Source organism: Orcinus orca, chromosome 1, assembly GCF_937001465.1.
Source record: "Orcinus orca chromosome 1, mOrcOrc1.1, whole genome shotgun sequence".
NCBI lineage: Eukaryota > Metazoa > Chordata > Mammalia > Artiodactyla > Delphinidae > Orcinus > Orcinus orca.
The window spans coordinates 27047432-27068709 of NC_064559.1; the positions used below are offsets into that span (position 1 = coordinate 27047432).

At 32.7% G+C, this 21278-nt stretch overlaps 1 protein-coding gene across 9 annotated transcripts in view; it reads right to left on the minus strand.

Annotated features, from left to right (window-relative positions):
* Positions 1–729: 729 nt before the first annotated feature.
* Positions 730–21278, minus strand: part of KCNT2 (potassium sodium-activated channel subfamily T member 2) — a 413914-nt gene continuing 393365 nt past the window's right edge. For 6 of the 9 annotated variants that reach the window (XM_049708188.1, XM_033415453.2, XM_033415451.2 and 3 more), the window contains 2 exons: positions 8149–8233; positions 730–3540 (listed from right to left, as the gene is read on the minus strand). In XM_049708188.1, the coding sequence (XP_049564145.1) occupies positions 3429–3540; positions 8149–8233 (197 nt within the window). In that variant the 3' untranslated portion in view covers positions 730–3428. The remainder of the gene's footprint in view (positions 3541–8148; positions 8234–21278) is intronic. The other 3 variants (XM_004285091.3, XM_012538806.3, XR_007476555.1) reach the window with 2 other exon arrangements.

A 21278-nucleotide genomic window follows, 5' to 3' on the forward strand; every position in this document is an offset into this window, starting at 1 on the left:
GCTGGTGGGCAGCACACAGTCAGCTTCTTCCCTCTTGCAGGGGTTTCAGTATCTGTAAAACAGCTCCAGGATATGGCTCAGAATTTATAGCTCTTGAGGAACTAAGGGTCCTTGACTGTTTTATGGCTGAACTATTATTATTTTGTCTTGCTTCACTGCTTTCCTGAGACACGGTGCAGGAGGTGTCTGTCCCTGGGAAGGCCCCACAAGGTCCTGCTCAGTTTCATATCTAGGGTTTTTACCTGTATTTAGGAGAAGGAATGGGGAGAAAAGTTTCTATTCCATTTTCCTTAGATCAAAAGTCTAGTTTTGCATTTAAACTTATTTTTATTTTCTCTAACCAGTGCTTTTCTGGCCTTTAAATGACTGTATTGAGACATTATCTTCCATTTTGTTAAAAAAAAAAATTCTCTTCTGGCACCTACATTGTTTTCATTTTGCCTTCTTTTTCTTCCCTCTTCTTCCCTTTCCTTTTCCCTCCCTCCCTTTGTTCACTTCCTCTTCTCTCGTTCCACCCTCCCTGTCCTTCCTTCCTTCCTTCCTTCCCTTTTCCTGTGACATAGTTATTCAGGAGCTATTATGTTAAGAAGTAATTCAACGAGTTTATTTATGGCTATCTTTTCCAACGAGATCACCTTCATGTTTATATTGGTTTTGAAAAATTAAAGTGACAAGTGAAAATATAATTGTGACAATTCAAAATATAATTTGTCTAAATACCTCAAGTTTTGGCAAAAAAAATCAAGGGTTTTCATCATCAGAAATAATTTTATTATTTATTTTAAAGCAATTCAGTGTAACTGGTAGCAAAATGGTACATAGACAATAAACAGAACCAAATCCCATAGGGTTACAAGGACTAATGTTGACTTCATTTTTTATTTTCATATGCAAGTGTAAGTATTTAAAAAGGCAACTGTTTGTTAAAAGGCTTTTATAAGTATGTTTTTATTCTTTAAATAACAGAAAGGCTAATAAACTATCATTATTATAGCAAGCTAATATGAATTGTGTCAAATATTAAATTTGGACTAATGTTCATAATCAAAAATAATTATTGTAAAATTTATGAAACAAATTTTATAGTGTTATAGGAAATATAGTCAGGTCCTAGCTTAAAATCCTAGTCTTGACAACTGTCATAATGCAAAAATACTCAACTTGAGATCTTGTGGGGAAATAGAAGATTCATAAAATCTTACATTTATTCCTAAACATAACTGTAATGGAGTAAAGAAAAGGCAACTCAAAGAAACATCATACTTAAATATCAATGTGCAAATATAAAACAAGTTCATTAAATTTATTATTGTGCTCCATTACATGTATTTGTTCAATTCCACCTTTAGTTTGAAATTTTACATGTGAATATGTATTTGTCTGATATATTTCAGCTGTGTTTATAACATATACACATACATATGCATAAAATCTTTGTTTTAAGATATGTTTCCAATTTTAAGTAACCTGCTATAAATTCTACTTCCCTGTATAGTTAAAGAAAATTAAATACAGGCTCTCCCTATTTTAGGGGAAATTCTTGATGTTCTTGTCATTCTAAAATGAGAGTAATGTAAAATACTAAACAAATAGGCATTTCATATTCTCAAAGCCAAATATACAATGGCTATATAATCTATAATTTCACATTTTATGTTTTATATTTTATACCCATAGAATTATTGGGGAAATATTAGGCTTTCTTTATTTTTCTTTATTTTCTTTCTTTATTTTTTTGCGGTACACGGGCCTCTCACTGTTGTGGCCTCTCCCGTTGCGGAGCACAGGCTCCGGACGCTCAGGCTCAATGGCCATGGCTCACGGGCCCAGCCGCTCCGCGGCATGTGGGATCTTCCCAGACCGGGGCACGAACCCGTGTCCCCTGCATCGGCAGGCGGACTTTCAACCACTGCGCCACCAGGGAAGCCCTCTTTATTATTTTGAATCCTTCTATTTTCCTTTCAATTTATCTGCTTCTTTGTGAAAAGAAATGATAACATGTCTCTTTCTAGTCTTATGTGTCCTATTTTCCGTTGAATTAAAATTTAATGTCAAATTCAGAAATAAAAACATACAAAATTGGAAGAAAAATATCTTTTTAAATTTGTCAATGTCTCTTTCATGGGAATGACAGTGCATTTCAATTACCTGGCAAACTGTGCTCTGTGCTTTTCAACCTGTTTCTGAAAGGGAATAATGCAATGTAGGTAAAAGCACTGGTGTTGCCAAAGGTCAGCGTTTCTTTATTTATAACTGTCAAATTATGTATGGTTTACCTTACATTTAAACAGCAAAACCTACTTATTTTTATTTTATGCTTTTTCCTCACAATGTTAAAACATAGCTCCTATAGATAACTTTCCAAAATTAGATCAAAATTTTTGATATACCAATTTTTGGTGTATTATTATTTCAATACTAAAGGTATAAAGGAGGACTTTTAATGTTTTGAAATTTCTTTGTATTCTATAAAAAGTATAATTTTGCTTCTTTTAATTTTAAACTATCTTTCTAATGAAATATACTGTATAGATATATAAAAAATGTTAAAGCTCAAGAGTCTAATGAAAATCATTACTGAATATTTCAATTAATGCTTCAATTCTTAGATTAGATTTAAGTCAACAAATGTGTTTTAAGTATTCTCTATGTTAGGATTCTTTTAGGAAAACAATAAATATTTGCTTTCACATACTGTTCTTGGCATACAACGTGTGTTAAACATAAAGTTAGGGAAAAGTTCATGTAGTTGATATTTCTTTTTGTTTGTTTTGGTTTCTTCAGAGTAATAAAACATGCTATGAACAGCTCAAATTCTAAAATGAATATATCATGTGAAAAGTCAACAAAAAGGGTAAAATGACTTAAAGATTCATATTCTAAAGCAAACTCTGATTCTTACACAAAAGTCAGCCACACAAGTTTGTCTGTTAATCTGTGTAGAGAAGGCTGGACACTTGTGATGAGCTCATTTTTATAAAATGGCAAGTTTAAAGAATATAATAGGACACACTTAATTTTTAAGTGGAGCAACAATCTTCTATGTCCATTGGGATGCACCAGATATAACTGGACTTCTAGTTTACTTTCATAAACCTTAATACTTTTTAAAAATTGGCTTCATACAGTTTGTATTATTGTCAAACAATGAAACATCAGGCTCAAATTTTTGCATTTCAATTTAGGTGTTCAAAATCATTCCATTGATGTCTTTCAAATATTAATGGGAGGAGTACCAACAAAGCAGTACTTTAAATTTCAAAATTATCTAAACTTCTAGGAGAATAGATTTTTTTTTTAATATGAGAGAATTGGATATACTTCAATCTAGTTTATTTCATGCCAGCAACACTCTTGTTTTTCTAAGATTTAGAGTTGTTTCAAGCAAGATCCTTGTAGGAGAAAAAAGTCTCTTATTTTCTTTTTTATCAAAGCTGAGTTTCCTCCCGAGAATCTTGGCCTGTGGTGTTGCAGATGCTGTTTTTTCGACTGGGTTCACCATTTGGTAGGTAGGCCAGTGGATCGGGTCGGATTAAGTATCTAAGAAAAGAAAACAAGGCAAATAACTGTAATCAAAAAAACTAGTTCACATTGACACTTTAGATTGTTACTTTAAATTTATTTGTTCAGTGTTTAAAGTTATCGAAACTTGTCTCTCTATATAACGTTGGTGGAAGGACTTGCTGTTTATTTGGCAAGGGCTTGTAATAATTCTACACCTAAGAGAATTATCAAGATGAATGTGGATGAATGAAGAATCATTATCTTTCAGTTAGGATACATTTCACCACCTCCATCTTTTCAAAAGTTTATGTTTTATTTTAGTATTTTGTTGATTTATTATTCTTTTCTTTGGCTATTTTTCTATCAAGGATACCTGAATCCTAGCCATGATTATATTAATCAACTGCTCTTAGTGTTATTTTTATCATTCATAAATAAATTTGACCTACATTATTCTATAGGCTTTTTAATTTAAATATTCTATGATTCTATAAAATTAATGATTTCATAAACGCTCTGGAGGATATTATACCTAGATAATATTTTAATTATTGGGAAATTTATTAACCTAAAATTCAGGTTATGCTATAGTAAGAAATTGGACAAAGAAAATAATTCTCAATTCATTCTACTAGTAAATAGGAAAATGTTCACCTGCCAAACTCACACATTTCAATAATGTTAGAATTTGTTTCAAGAGAGATGTTTTACTTCAGACCGTCAAGTGACATGAGCGTCCATTTCTTGAGCGTGTCTGGACTACTGGGCTAGGTCCTGGGAATACAAAAAACCATACACTTCTGACCCCTGCAGAGGATTAACAGAGCGTAATTTATGAAACAGATAGAAAGATTAAAAAGAAATTCCAAACATCACAGAAAGACAAAAAGAACAACAGTGAATGAGGGAATAGTTTATTGAGGAGGTTGGATTGATGGCTTTCCAGGCTTAAGTGGAGACAAACGGAGAGGAAATGGGACACAGAAAAGGATGCTCCCAACACGTTTAGAAAATGAGTTTGACTTTAGAGGACCGGTTAGACCAGGAGATGATGGTAGGTAAATTCAGGAAGAAACATAGAAAGCAGCTAATAAAGGACTTTAAGTTTCAGGATAAGTAGGTTCTATTTCTGTTCCAAAGGCTTCCCACTGGAAGCCACTGAGGGTTTGGAAGGGAGAGAAGGAAAGTAAATATATGTAATACAGCATTCTAAAAGTCTTGTTCAGGTGCAAATGCAATTAGTATTTCATAGTTTTATAATAATGTTCGGAGTTACAAAATAAATGGAGAAACTATTTTAAAAGCGGGGACTCTAATGAAGATTTGTAGTTCTCCTCTTAAAAACCAAAGGAAAAATATTCATAAAATATGTCCCTTAAAAGAGCAATTTCAAGCACTACAGTCTATTTTCTTGGATCAAATGAAAGTTGAGATTAGCGTCCTTGGATCTATTTATTAACTAGATTTTGTTATCCAACCACCTGCTTTATAATTACTTTGAATATCAATAGCATAGTAGATCAATGAAGAAAACTAATAGTGCACATTAAGCTTTTTAACCCCATATCACCTAGTGATTTATTGTTCTTCAAATCAAATTATTGTTGCACCTTCATTTAAAGTGAACTTTTGAAAGTGATATTTTAGAAAAACATAAAAGGTATGAGTATAATCCATTATCCCCTAAATTCATTGATGTAGCTGCAAAATTTCCTTTCCCTATTATAATCACTACTAAATGTATGAGTCTAATAAAATAAGTTTCTTAAATGCATTTTTTGTACTGCTTGTCATGGTAGCATATTTTCTTGCTCCAGTTATACTAAAATTTAATTATCTCAATGCAAAAAAACAGATCATGGAAAAAAGAGTTCTTTTTTTTTTTTTATAGCAGTCAAGTTGATGTTTTAGCTTAAAACTAATAAAAAATAATAGCATCCAAAAGGCAGAATATTCCATGGTTATTTTACCTGTATATATTGTAACATCATATATTTTATTTTTATGTTTCAGTTTTTAAAAGTTTCAGGAATTATTTTGAATTATAAAATCTATCTGATGGAAGGATTTGTATTGATACATAGACTCAAAAGGTAAACACTATCTTCCCATGCCATCAAAAATAATCATGGCAAAGAATTATATTAGGCTCAAGAAATTTACAATTTGTTATGAAATAAAAATAAGGTAATCCCAACTTTTTAAAAAAAATATATAGTTGATAATTTGAAAAAGAGACATATGAAAGTTGGGACTACAAGGGCAGATTTTTTAAAAATTGCCTGATTTTATGGGTTAAAGGAAGAAAGACATGTGTAAATATGGACACAAGAAAAACGGAGCAGTTTTGTTGTATTACAGTCATATGCTAAGTAAAGTCTCCAGAATGGGCAGTTGAAAGCCAGGTGCATCACAAATAAGATATTTTCATCTAGCTTAAAGTGCTCCAAAAATTCAGCATCCCCACTGGATATAAAGTTGGACAGCCGCCTTAAGAACTCTAGCAGCTGGAATCACCATTCATCAGATTCCCCCAAGTTCCTATACTCTAACCAGTATCATCAGATGGCAAAATAAAGCATTATTAAACTTGCTAGTTGTATCTTAGGTGACTTACAAAAATCTTTTCACACCGATTTTGGGTCAAAGTTACCCCTGCTGATGTATTTTCCTAAGAAGCTTTTGAAGCACATTCATCTTTTTGCCCTAAAACTGAGCAGTACTCAGCAGGCCAATATTCATTCTTCTACTTTTACTTCTTTATGTATCGCTTTTTTTCAAAAAATCATTCTCTTTTCGGTTTTATTCATTTAGAAGGTGAAAAGTAACTAGTTTCTATATAGAACTAGCTTCTTTCCAAAGCTTGGTACTGTATCTCTATATACTTTCTAGACATTTCCACTTAGCACACTGAACAAGGTACCTAAACTCCAGCTCATCATCTCTCTTTTCTCCATACCCAACGACTGCTCTTTCCTGCTTGAAAAAGTGCCTCCCTCTACTGACTTGTTTCAGTGAAGCAGTAATTTCTTTTGCAATCACATAGATTTGAAATCTGAAAGCCATGTGAGAGCCCTTATTTTCCAATTCCCAGACCAATGAACAAGTCTCACTCTTTGTCTCCATAAATTTACCTCCATAGGATCTTGTCTTTACAATCCATCATCCAGATGTTATGAGTGATTCTTATCTCCATCCTGCCAATCAGTTCTATTGCTTTTTACAGAGCTCTTTTTTAAGAAAATTGAACCCTCCAACCCCAGCCAAAATCTCCCACGAAACTGACAGCATCTAATTGCTGGCATATTACTAGCTTTAGTTCTAAATCACTTGCATGGATCCACTTCATGCTCTGCATCACATAATGTTCTCACTCTTCTTAGTCACTGACCTTATTATTTCCAGGTTATAGATACAAACACATCCTGTGGACCTAACACCCACCAAGACTTTTGAATCTTTGGCATTTGTTTTATGTCACCAATACAACCTGGAGTTAACTACCCTGTGTAAGCAGGCCTTGGTGCAGCTCAGCCTTAGGACCATGAACCTCAAGCTCAGACTCATAAGGAATTTCTCACCTAGGCTTACACCTACAACTGTCAAAATGCCTTTGCTAAAATCCTGCTACTTTCTCGCTCATATATCCAAGTGCTGCCCATTGTCTATAAGGTTGAATATCAATTCCTTATTTTGTCATCTAAGGTCCTTCCAAAGCCAGGTTTAATATGTTGCCAATATTATGTTTAACTAATTAACAACAGAGATGTTAATACAAAGCTTTTACTCTGGTCAAACTAGGCTCTGTAGTATTGCCAGCCGGCACACGTTATGCGATGCCCAGGCAGTGCATTTTCTCAAGCCATCTTCCTGTTCTGGAACAAATGTTCTGCATTTGTCCCCTCCTTTCTCTCCACCTGCACAAATTCCATCTACCCTGAGTGTCTAGTTCAAGTCCGTCGTCCTTCGTAATCCCTGTAGCTCACAATAATGGCTTCTCTCCTGAATTTTGAAAACCACCATCTCACTTAATCAATGCTTAAGTCATGTGACAAACTCATATATATACTGCTATTAAAAGTTTATGCTTAAATTGTAGTTTTTTTAATTAGAATGTAAACACTTTGAAATCAGGGAAAATGCCTTATTTGTTTCTATAGAGCACATTTTTAAGGCAACACTAGTACAACTGAACATGCATAATACATAGTTTTTGATGAATCAAATTACTACCATAGATCCTTTCCTAATAAGGGTTTTGACCAATTTTACCTTGGCTTTGAGAAAGTCTCAGGTATTTCAAACTAGCTAGTGTGGGATATTTTAGGTTTTCCTTTGAGCTGATCTCTTCTTGTTCCACATATTTTCTATTATTTGTCCAAATGTATATTTGCTCACAAAATACAAAATTCATGCTGCTTTTTCCTTCTTTTTTAGCTCTACCATCCTACAATGCTTTTATATAGTATTACACACAGCAATATACAAAATGCATTTGTTTATTGAACACAAAAATTAGACTTTGATTTCCTAAGCATTTGTATCACAAGAAAGATAAGGGGCTATTATGGTGGAAATAAAAATATAAAAGTAAATAAATCAGTGGTTTTCTGAAAATACATGGCTTATGTGAGATCAACTTACACAACATCATTCAGCTCTAGTCTGGTATCTGGAGATGGGTTTATCAGGATGTAGGAGAGGGTACTTTGATGATCGTTCATTTCATCTAGAAGATAAATAAATGCCAAGTGTGTTATACCACTTACAGAAAATTACAGGAAGTACCTAAAAAGCACGAAGGCCCTAAATACTTTTGACTTCCTTCCATGATATATCTGATATAAGACATGGTAATGTTCTTGCGAAATGCAAAGAATCCTGTGGAACAGAATTTAATTGTAAGTTTTAAGGGAAGTGTACCACGGGATCCTTTGTTTTTTCTCTAAAACAATACATATTTTAAATATAAAAAGCTGTGCCCTTTAAGTTTGTCAATTCACTCTGAAAACATCATCAGACTTCAAGTATGGAGAACTGAACTGGCACTGAAAATGAAAATAGCTTTAGGATTGAGATTTTTTAGCTGCTAAGGCTATGAGAAGGTGTAAATATAAAGCCACGTGGACACATACTCAATAAATATTAATCTTCCCAAGGGTAAAGTTTTTAGGCTGGGAGGGCACTGTTTCAAATCCTGCTCTAGAGCCATAGTACTCATCTAGCCACTTCAGTTGCAGACAAGCTTGGTTCCTAAAAGTAGTACTAAATTTTGCAGTTTGATCCAAAATCTAAGAATATATTTCATACTAATAGAGATATATCAATATATATCAAGTATATATCAAGATATATACTCAAGTAACTGCCTAAAATTAAAGATCGTTTTTAGGCCAACATAGCTGATCCTGATAATTTCCTACACTGGAAAATATATATTATTTTTATAAAATAACATCTACCACTAGGTTTGACTAGAAACCTGTCACTTGACTGTGAAAGACAGTAATTTCGGTTATGATCTTTCAAGTTGATATCCAGATGTGCCTTATTCTTAAGTCTATAAATGAACATCCTTATCTTACAAGGCAGATAAACTGCAGTATAATCGAACCCACCATAAGTTTGCCAGTAAAGCTATTATAATCATAAGATTGTCAAATTAATACTCAAATAAAGGAATATATTCAGTTGCATATCCCAGGGGCAGACACAAGGAATTGTATCCTGTCATGGGGATAAGATTGCCAGGCAAAATAGAGAATGCCCTGTGAAATCTGAATTTCAAATTAAAAATTAACAATTTTTTAGCATATATATATATATATATATATATATATATATATATATACACCAACTATTATAGGTAACACGCTTATATTAAAAATCATTTGTTGTTTATCTGAAATTTAAATTTAACTGGGAATCCTGTATTTTTACTTGCTAAATCTGCCAATCATACCTGGGGGAGGGGGTGGACGGCTAATTCAATCAGCTGGAGCTTGGAATTCCAATGAATATATAGCGATGAGCTTACTCCAAATAAGGTGCAATTTCAACTCAATGCATATTGTACTGGCAGAAGATTACCAGAATCATCTTTCTACATAAAAAGCAATTTTGACTTATGTATTCTTTCTGAGAAATTTCCCCCTTGTGTGAATTTCCACAATAGCTAAACAAAAGAACAGAGGTTAATGGTGCATTCTGGAGACTAAAGCAGGATGCCCTGAAATGTGATAGGTCATTAGAAAATCTCCACCTATTTGGCTACGTATAACTCAATTTCTCATGTAAACAATGGCACTGTGGAAGTCTCTTATGTAAAGCAGTGAACATTATTGAACAGTGGCACTAGAGGGAAAACAATTTTAACAGATACCTTCTCAGTTAATATTGATACTCAACCCTTCTCCTTGATTATTAACATGATGTTGTACTCATTTTTGGTTCTGGGATGAGGTCAAAATCTTACTGGTGACTTGGTATGCCTGTTACAAATGTAAAAACTGTCTAGATAACTGAGAACTTTACAGAACTAGGTATAACTATCGTGTCTGTTCAAGTAGATAGTTGGATTTTATCTTTCTGAAGATTTTTGTTTTTCCATGGACTCCAGGAATTGGAGCAAACATTTTGCTGATGTGCTCAATTCAATGATCCCATAAGGTTTATATGGAAACACGGGTAACATCGCAGTCAGAACTCATCACTCCTGGTCTTTCCTCACCCACCCCTCACTGACCTCCTAAGTGTTAAATTAACAGAATTAAAATAAATTGCTGAGCTCAAAGCTGTTCTCTCTTTCCTTCTGATGCCTGCCTTGCTGTAGGGTTCACTTTGTCTGCTTGTTCTCTGCCGTGCTGCTCTGTCTGGAAGTCCTACAGTTCACTCTCTTTCACTTTGTGACTTTAAGAATTAGACACTGAGCTTTTAAAAGCCCATTGTAGTCATCTATCAAAATCACATTCAACAATCTAGTTGTATCAGCCCTAAGTCTGGTATTTTTGTCTCTACCAGTTATTCCCTACATATTTTTTAGTTATTTCTGAATTCTGGAGGGGGAAATATGGTAGGTTTCCTGTATTTTTAAGACACTTCATAGTAATCACCATTGGTGGTGGCAAAGACATGAATGTATTAAATCTCTTGGGACTTCCCTGGCGGTCCAGTCATTAAGACTCCACGCTTCCAAAGCAGGGGGCGCAGGTTCGATCCCTGGTCGGGGAACTAAGATCCCACATGCCGTTCAGGCAGCCAAAAAAAATTGCAGATTGACCCTCCATATCTGTGGGCTCCATATCTGCAGATTCAACCAACTGAAGATCAAAAGGCTCTTTACCACAAATATAATACATATTTAGCGAAGAAAATAAATGTACTTAGGAAAATTTGGCTCATGAACCAGAATTGAGATTTTATCTCCTACCCAGCAAAAATATCTACTAAGGAAATCTATTGTAAGGACATTCAATGTGTTCTTAATAAGCAATCTCTGACCTTGGTAAAATAAAAAGCACTAGATCATTTAAAGTGTCTTATAGAAATTATTGTTCATCATTGAATACTTATCTTAATAAAACTATTCTTCTTTGAAAAGTTGAAATAAATGAAGTAGAATACTGAAAACTTTAAAAGAAATTTGAGTCAAGTTAAACAACTATCAGTAGTGTTTACCAAGAAACTTCTTTTGTTGTATTAATTAGCATATGTAATTATTCAATCAAAATCTTCATATAGGAAATACTCTGCATAGAGTGTTTCAGGTAAATAGATCATAACAGAGAGGATATAGATGTATATTCCTATTGTTCTTACATAATAATTGATTGAGTCCCATTCCACACACGAGTTTCATATTTTTGTTTTGTTTCAGTTTCTAAAACGTCCCTTTTGAAGTATTTTAAAAGCAGTTTTAAAAGAGGAGAATAAAATTTGATAAAATAAATTTAAATCTTACATGTATTTGTGTAGGTTTTGTTAAATAAGACTGCCAAAAACACACATCCATTGTGTATTGTTATCAGAGAAGCATTTCAAAGAATACAAAGGTGTCAATGAAAAGCTCTGTTAAGAACAAAGACCCTGAAACCAGAGGGCTTGCACTGAAATCCTGGTTTCCCAATTATGCCGAGACCTTAGGCACATTACTTAATTTCTTAATCTTTCTCTGTTCAGTTTCCTCTCCTGTAAAATGGGGTAGCAATAGTTTTTTGTCTTAAAGCTTATTATTAGAATTAAATGATAAATGAATAATAAGTATAATTTAACATTAATATATCAGAATAAATATACAGTTCTTAGAATCAATTCTGATCCAGAATATCAAGTGCTGTATAAAGGTTTCCTATTATCAGAGCAGGCAAATTCAATCCATAACTTGTAAATAATAATTGTACCTATATTGTGATATGAAGGTGTTGGCATGCAAAGATAGGGGAAGAAAAGTTTACAAAGAACCCCAAATGGGAAAGGCTGAAATGATTGAGTTTAAGTTGCAGAAAGCAAGTCCTTGAGAATGGACTAAACAAGAAGGAGTTAGTTGGAGACAATGTCAAAAGGGCAAGCTGGGTCCAGACCCTGGAGAGCTTTAGAGACCTTGATCAGAAGTTTGAATTTTAGTCTAAAGGCACAGGGAAGCCATTGAAAAGTTGTAAGGATGGGAGGTTTGGAGGCATGATCTGATTTCGTGTTGAGTATATCACTTTGGCGGCTCTGTGGGAAATGGACTTTGTGGGGGCTCAAATTTGCCCTCAGGGATAGTAGGCGAATAGTACAGAAGCCCAGGGGAGAGACGATGGTGGCTTGGGAGCAACGGAAATGCAGGAAATGTGGGAGGAGGGAGGGAAAGATAGACGGAGAGCTTGAGAGAGCAAGCGAGCCATATAGAGAGAAAGCGGGGGGAGGGGAGAGCAGAGTGAAGGAGGGAGGAAGGGAGGGAAGAAGAGATGGAGATGTTTTAGGATGGACACCACAGCACATCTGAATGCTGATGGAAAAGGCAAGTAATTAAAAAGGAAGAAATTGGTCTGTACCAGTGTGAGAGCATATTTTTTCTTCAGTGACACAAGAAATACCAGAGAAAATACTCTCCATTGCACAGTGCGTATCTCCCCAACAGGGTGCAGTCCAAATAACTGGTAATAGCACAACCTGGAGATGATTTCCCTTTCCCCTCACCTGAATTTCCACCTACATTATGTGTTACCCACCTATGAAACGGGTTAGTTTTTTAGTGCTGATTTAACTGGCTCATGTATTCCAGTTTAGTATCAAACTGTGTTTATGAGTACAACTATTTTGTTCATTGTACTGAACTTACCAGTGTATTTTCAGGGAAGAAAAGGTGGCTAGAGGTATGGATAAAAGAAAAAATATATTTAACCACCTCTACTTAAAATGATTTTCATTACCTTTCGATAATTTGGAACTACTTTATGATACACAAGATAAAAGCAAGAAATATACTCTCTTAACCTCCCTTCATATAAACATCCAGAAATCAAGATGAGATGAAACAATTAGCCAAACAAGAAGAATGATATAAAGCAAAGCTTCAGAAATCACTCATTTTCAACTGTCATGAGCCTCCTCATCACTTACTAGCTTCATACACAAAACTAGTTACTTTAGACTCAATTTTCCTTTAAAATGGAATATTTGATATTTCTTAACATTTAAAAATCTGTATTACTACCTTGTATAAATGGTAAAAGACCAAAACCCCCTTGTCATTTTTTAATGTGATAGAGAATTCAAAAAAAGTGAATAATGTGTCTAAAAACGTACTATTTCTTCAATGGTTCAGGTTCAGTTTTGTTTTTTTAAAATGCTTTCTCCACTGCCCACCCTCCCCTAAACAAGTATTGACCTTTAGAGCTATTATGTGTCCCTAGTGAATGGAAACTGCTCAATAAATGCTAGTTTCTTTGAAAATACTATTACAATACTTTACATTAAGTGATGTGGGCTGAAACAGTACAGATTGTCTGCAAAGTAACAAACACAGGTACACTTTAAAAAATAGAACATTAATTACATTTGAAAATAACGGGTTCAATATATTTTCAGGTGAATATTTCTAAATTTAAAACTATGATCTAGCTGATAATCTGAAAAAGTAAAATAAATACACTTCTACACAGAAAGTCCAAAAGGTTTTGGAAAGACCTTATTTATTTTCATTTTAGTAGTTGGATACACTACTTTAAACTTAAAGGTACTTCACCTGAAATAGTATCTGAGATTGAAGAAAAATGTATTGAACATATTATCTGAACAATTTAAAAATAAGTATATAGCATGTTTTTCAGTTTTGCAGCTAACCTGTAGTATCACCGTATGTCTTACCAGAGGCATTTTTATGATTAGTTGATAATCATAATTTATCACATGATATTCATTATTTTATTCTCCAATTTAGTCATTTAATAATGTTAACTGGGCATGATTATAGTCACAAATGATTCTAAATCTGGGGACAGCAATGAACAAGATATGCAAAATCTATAGGTTTACCTTTAACAAGTTAACTGTAAACTTCCTATATGATTTTAAGCATATAATTTAAGTTATCTTTGGATAATCATCATTGTTCTGTTTATCTCATAGACTTATTGGTAAAACAAAATAAGAAATTTACTAATTCAAAATGCACATTCAATGAGTTTTGATATATGCATAGAATAGTGCAAACTCTACCATAATTACAACATAGAACATTTCTATAATGACAAAAAGATCCCTCTTACCCTTTTGCAGTCAATTCCCACCTTTCACCTCCAACCCCTAGAATCACTGATTTCTAGGAACAATAACTCTGCTAAGATCTTACAGTGTGTTTCTGTGTGGCTTTTTTTTCCCTTTGTGTAATGTTTTTGTCAGGCATCCAAGTTATTGTATGGACCTACTTTAACATTAATATAGCCACTCCAGTTTTCTATGGATTTGTGATTATATGAAATATAATTGTATGCTTTTACTTTTGATCTATTTCTTTGTTCACATTTTAAGTGGGCTTCTTTTAGGCAACACAGAGCTGGATATTGCTTCTTTTAATCCCATCTGATGCCTTCTGCCTTTTAATTGAAATGTCTAGTCCATTTATATTTAATATAAATATAGTTGAGTTTAAATCTACCATCTTGCTAGCTGTGTCTTACTTGTCCCAGATGTTCTTTGCTCCTCTTTTCTTCTTTCCCTGCCTTCTTTGGATTTAATGAGTTTTTAAAAAGCTCTTCATATGATCATTCCATTTTATTTGCACTATTAGTTTTTAGTTATATCTCTTTGATTTAATTGTGTTGTAGTTTCTCTAGATCATGGGTTGGCAAATGTTTTTTTTTTCTGTAAAGAATGAAATAATAAACATTTCAGACTTTTCAGACCATATGAGCTCTGTTTTACTTATTAAACTTTTTAAACTGTAAAGTGAAAGCAGCCATAAAAAATACAAAAACTAGCAAGAATGTTTGCTTTTCTCCAAAAACTGGTGTGCCGCAGTTTGCTGTCCCCTGCTCTAGGGTCTAAAATATACAGCTTTAACTTTTCGGTATCTACTCTTAAATAATACACCACTTCACATGTAATATAACAAGCTTACTACATTATACTTCTATTTCTTCCTTATTATCTGAGTTATTACTGCCATACTTCTTTGCTTCTATATATGCTATAAACCTTACAATGTTTGTTATAAACAGTAAATTATCTTTGAACAAAATTTTAAAAATAGAAATGTATATTTTACATGTGCCCACCTACTTACTTATTTTGTTTAGATCTAACTTTCCACCTGGCATCATTTTCCTTCTATCTTAAGAACTTCTTTGAACATTTTTTTTAGACTGCAGAGCTGCTGTTGACAAATTTTCTCAGCTTTTTTTCCTAAAACTGTCCTTACTTGCTTTTAGTTTAGAAAGATATTTTTATAGAGTATTAGGTAGACTATTTTTTCCAGTACTCTAAAGAAGTTTCCCAACTGTGATTTGGTTTGAGAAGTTTCTGACAAGAAGTTCGCTATTGTCCTTTTATTTGTCTCTCATTCAAGAAAAAAAAAAAAAAGACTTCTTCCTCTGGCTTCTTTTTTGTTGTTGTTGTTGTTGTTTTTGTTTCCAAAATGCTCTTCTGCCTACATGGAAACACAATAAGAGGTAAGTATACTGTGTTGTCCAGCTTCTTTTGAGGCGTTTTATCATTGGCTTTTGGCAACTTTTTATATTGTGTCTTGGCATTATTTTATTTGTTATATTTATATTGCTTGAGTTTCACTGAGCTTCTTAGATCTTGAATAGAGTCCCCAACAAATTTGGAAAAAAAATGTTAGTCATTATTTCTTCAAATATCCATTCTCTTCCTCCTTCTGGTACCAATTACATGATTATCTGATACTGTCCCACAAGTAACTAACACTATTTTTTCAAGGTTTTTTCTTTTCTTCTCTATTTTGCATTTTGGATAGTCTATTGCTATGGATTTATGTTCATTGATATTTTCTTCTGTGGTAGCTATTCTTATGTACATCCCATCCAGTACACATTTTATTTTGGATACTGCATTACAAATTCTAAACTCTAATAAGAGTTTCATATCTTCAATTTCTCTCCTTATTCTCCTGTTTCCCTCTACCACCTTAAACATATAGATAGTATTGTAATAACTATGTAATATTTGTGTTTTTTGAGTCTGTTTCTGTTGATTGATCTTTTTCTACTGGTACAGGTCATATTTTCTAATTTGGGGTCCACTTACATGACTTCCAGCCTGTAAAAAGCTTAACTCATTTGTTAACCTTTTCTCGGGTAACAAAGTTATATGCTAATTTTTTCCAACATCTGCACACACTGATTTATATTTTTTCTAGTTATTTAAATTGAGAGCATAAACAGTCATCATAATTGGAAATTTCTTCTTACTGTTTTAATGTATTTAGAAAGCTCATTCTTTTCTCTCATTGACTATTTATACTCAACTCATAATAAAATGTTGGAAGTAAAAAGTTCACTCAACCAATTAAATATTTTTCTCAATGACAAAAAAAATATTTTATTTTATTCAAATGGCCACATTTTTCTTGCACTTATGCCAAAACACAATACTTGAATTTCCAGTTGTAAAAATAAAATATATGTATATTTAAGTGCAATTAAGTTAACCATGGTGTTAAATTATGTAAAAATGTTAATATCATTTAGAAATTAGTGTTCTGGGAAGGATATGATACAACTCCATGAAACAAAACTTTATAGTTTTACTTTAGGGATATATGGAAAATTCATTGCAGAAATAATTTCATTTACCATAAATCATTATCAGCTCAGCAATTACCTCCTTTGAAAGCTTCATTACTTTATCTATTAAGAAAACCATTGAGTTTGTTTCTTTCTATTAACATTCTATATACAAAATGAGATTAACATAAAAACCATGGATTTATCCTTCTGTGTCTGCCTGCCACCTTGTGAGAATGGGTCATTTCTGGAAACATTAAATCGTCCATTTTCTAGAAATCTATACTGGCAGTATATACTGATTGTACATGTCAACACTATTGTACTAATTTATATTGGGAGATGGAAAATGATATATTTCAAAAATCAATAAAAATCCAGTGTCAATTTCTTTTGAAATAATAAATTGTTATTGAAGTCATTACAGTGATCTCAGATACTTATATTATTCCTCCTAAATACTAAATGTTGTAAAACACGCTAGAAAAATACCTAGCTTTGATGCCTTTTCCCTCTTTGGTAATTTGTTTTAGGATAAATTTGTAAGTAATCTTTTACTAGAAAAAGGTACCTAACCTATTGTTTAGAATTTGGAGGAATTTTTTATTAAAAGCCTATATGAAAATGGTCAATGATTTATAAAAGAGTCTAAAAATAGAAGTTGATGGTTTTACTATTACTATTACTGCTACTATTACTACTACTGCCATCACCATATATATCATACATTTGGGTGGGAATAACAATCCTTTCTTGTTATTTTTGCTTGCTTCTATCCCATAAGAAAGAGGATGATTAAGAATTAAGTCACTATATTAACTATAAAAAAAGCTCTTGGTTAACCCATCCGTTATTTCAGGCAAATTATGAATTTACTTAACAAAGAAACTAAGGCTTCCTGGTGGATGTAATGAAAGCCATGTCTAACTAGAAGTTACTCTTTGTCACTTAAAAGGATTTCATTTTTTTCCCCCTTGGCATTCCCTCATTTACTAACAGTATGAAACGTAAAATAAACCATGTCAAAATCAGCTAGAATCTGTAGCAGCGGTCACACCAGGAACACTTACTTGCCGATTTATAATATGAAAATATATTCTATTTTATATAATACAAAATCTTATAATATAAATATTGAATATTAAAAATATGCATCAGTCTAAGTGCTAATCATTAAGAGTCTGTTAACAGTGTTTAAGAATAGTTCTTAGTGACTATGAAAGCCAAATAGATTGTTGAAGAATAATTCCAGTTATTAACAGAAAGAAAATAATAACTATATATTTGCAGCACAGTTTATAGACTGAAAAATCTTTTGTCACATGCATTCTATTATTTCATATCGCACCCCTTCGGAAGACCTGATTACCCTTATTTGATGGTTGAAGAACATGAAATTCAGGGACACAGTGACTTACCCAAGGACACATGGCCAGTTAGTATATAATGCCATGATCTTTGAGGTCAATAAGTTTTTAAAGTTATATCGAAGATGTTTTCAAACAAATTTCAATGAAAAGCAGGCAGAATTTGTAGATTCTCATGTTATTTAATTTCCCAAGACAGGCAGGTCCTCAAATTCTGTCTCCCAAACCCCTGGGGCCAGATGTGTACCAGAACTGAATATTTTAGATTTAGAAACTAATATTGGGCACATAATGTAGTTCATGTAATACACTCAGTTGGGCCTGAAGCAACAGAAAATTTCATATTTCTGTAGCAAACATATGAATATTCACAATAAATCTGATAAAGGATACAAAGAGTTTCAAGAAGTTTGGATAAGGTTCAGCATTTATACAAGTTTTAGTGTCAAACCTGCTTAAAAATTCAGTCTTCAGAAATTTTGGATTTTAAAATTGCAAGTGAGGGATTATATACCTGTTATCTCATTAATGTCTTTTGGAGGATAGGTATATGTTTATCTTAGTTAATACATGCACAAGCATTTATAGTATTTCAACCTAACCTGTAGAGATAGGCATGTCAGGAAATATTAAAAATGTTATATCCTGGTTTTTAAGAATTACCTTTCTTTTGGAATTGAATACTATAAAAAACAAGTGAGAGGTAATCCATGCCTTCAGCAAGCATGGTTAATTATCAAATATTAAGTTAGTGACTTTTTAGATTTTAAGCATTTTTTTCAGTGTTTCTTTATGATTTCCTACTATTTGAGATATAATTAAGTTTTTCTTTAAATAGTATAAAAATAACTTTTCTAATCTATCACTTATAAAGCAGCATTGTTCTACAAGTTTGATCATTTGAAGTGATTTTCATGCAAACACTTAGTTGAAAGCTAAATTCAGAAAGAGGACAGAGAAAGAGGATCCAGGAAAGGATATTGCCATAGATAGAGCAGGGAAAATAAGAATCCTTTGTATGTGACAGTGTTCTCAGAAAAGGGGTAGAGAAGGAGAAATGTGTGGAGAGTAAATGTGAGGTAATAATGCACAGACATGGAATGTAATTAGTAGATAAAAGAAAGAACACAAGAGAAAAGGTGAAGACTAAAGGGTGTGTGTGTGTGCATGTGTGTGTGCATGCACGTGTGTGTGCATGTGTGTTTCTGTTGGGATTACGGGAAGGAGACCTGATTTCCTTGGAAGAGGAACTAAGAGAAAGGAAAGGGAGAAACATGAAAAATTAGGAAAGAGTGGGATTAGATAACAGAATCTGGATTTGAAGGAGCCAGGAAGAAGTAGGATTAAAAGCATGGGAAAAGAATCCTTTCTTTTCATCTGAAGCAAACAAGTTAATTATAAAATTAATTCAGAAGAAGAAGCATCCAAATATAGCTAGGCAAATATTGAAAAAGAAGAGTGCAGTGCTCCTAGCCCTACCAGATATCAAAGACTCCAATTAAAACAGTAGGTGTTTTTGTCAGAAGAGGCAGACAGACCATTGTAACATGACAGAAAGTATAGAAATAGACCCAATAACAAGTACAAATTTAGGATCTGCTAAATCAGGATCTAAAAATCAATAGAATGGGGTGTGCATTTTAATAAGTGGTATATAACTAAATATGAAAAAATATCTCAGATAATACAAAACTGTGTTCCCTTGCTCACCATATATACCAGGATAAATTCCAAACAGATGGGATATTTAGATGCAAAATGTGAAACCAAATAAGTAATGAAAAAAAAAAAACATAGAAGAATTTCTCTCTAAACTGGAAGAGAGAAACATGTTCCTATTACTTAAAATTGATCAGTAATCATGCAAATGATTTAAAAATTGGATTAAAATATAAAATAATAAAAGTAAAGGAAAAAGACTAAGCTGAGAAAGGAATATTTGCCATTAATATCCATAGTTCTAATTTACCTAATACATAAGCACCTCTAAAAATATTAAGAACAAAAAATAAATCTATAAAAATTGGCTAGATATAAATAATTCACTAAAAATGACTCTTAACCACATGAAAGGATGCTTGACCTCATCAGAATAAGAAGGCATGCTAAGAAACCACTTAAAAAAATCTATTAGATTGGCAAAACATGCAAAAGTCTAACAACACATTCTGTTGGCAAGGTTTTGAGAAAATGGTCTCTCGTACTTTTCCGGCAGAAACGCAAAATCATACATATTTAAGGAGGAAAATTTTTCCAATAGCAAAATTTTATATATATACACATTTAATCTTTAATCCAGTAATCTCACTTTTTAGATATCCATCCCAAAGACACACTGAGAAAAAACACAGAAAGATGTAGGCATATGCCTATTAATTGCAAGACTTTGTAATTAGAAAAGACAGAAAGGACTAGCTTAATAGACTAAGATACATTTATACAATGGAGCATTAGGCAGCTGTAAAAAGAAATAAGAACTATTTCTATATTCTACTAAATCAGTGATCTCCAGGATGTACTGTTAAGTGAAAGAAGTAATGTGGGAAAAAAAAGAAAGGAACATATCATGCTACCATATATATTTTTAAATTTATAATTAAAACTGGAAGGATAAACCATAAAGTTAAAAAAGGTTACTCACGGAGGAGAAGGAGATTGTGTGGCAGTGACAGGGACAGATGTTAAATTTCTTTGAATATAACTTGTATTAAATATTTCTCTTTGGACTGTGTACATAGTTTACATAACTAAAAAACAAAATTAAATTTTAGAAAAAGCAATTCTTAAACACTGAAAACAGAAATGAGCCTAACTTTATATCCAATTGATAGTATAACCACATCAAGAAGAACTTTTCCAAGACTTAGAATAGTTTTACTAAACATCCCTATTGGGCTAGTCTATAAAGTAAAGAATGCATAAAAATGCATTTTTAGCAATTATAGTGTTAATATTCACATTATATTATATTCTGAGACTGTTTTATATATACTGTGAAAATATACAATATGATTTTTTATAATTCAATTTCTATTGTTATTGACAAGCAGTAATCTAGGTGTAGGAAAAAGAAAGTACAGATATAGGACAGGAAAAGTTAAATAAAATCCCTATAGCCTGCATTTTAATTGTAAGTATCCGTATGAACTGGTGAAATAGTTTACCTATCTATCTATCA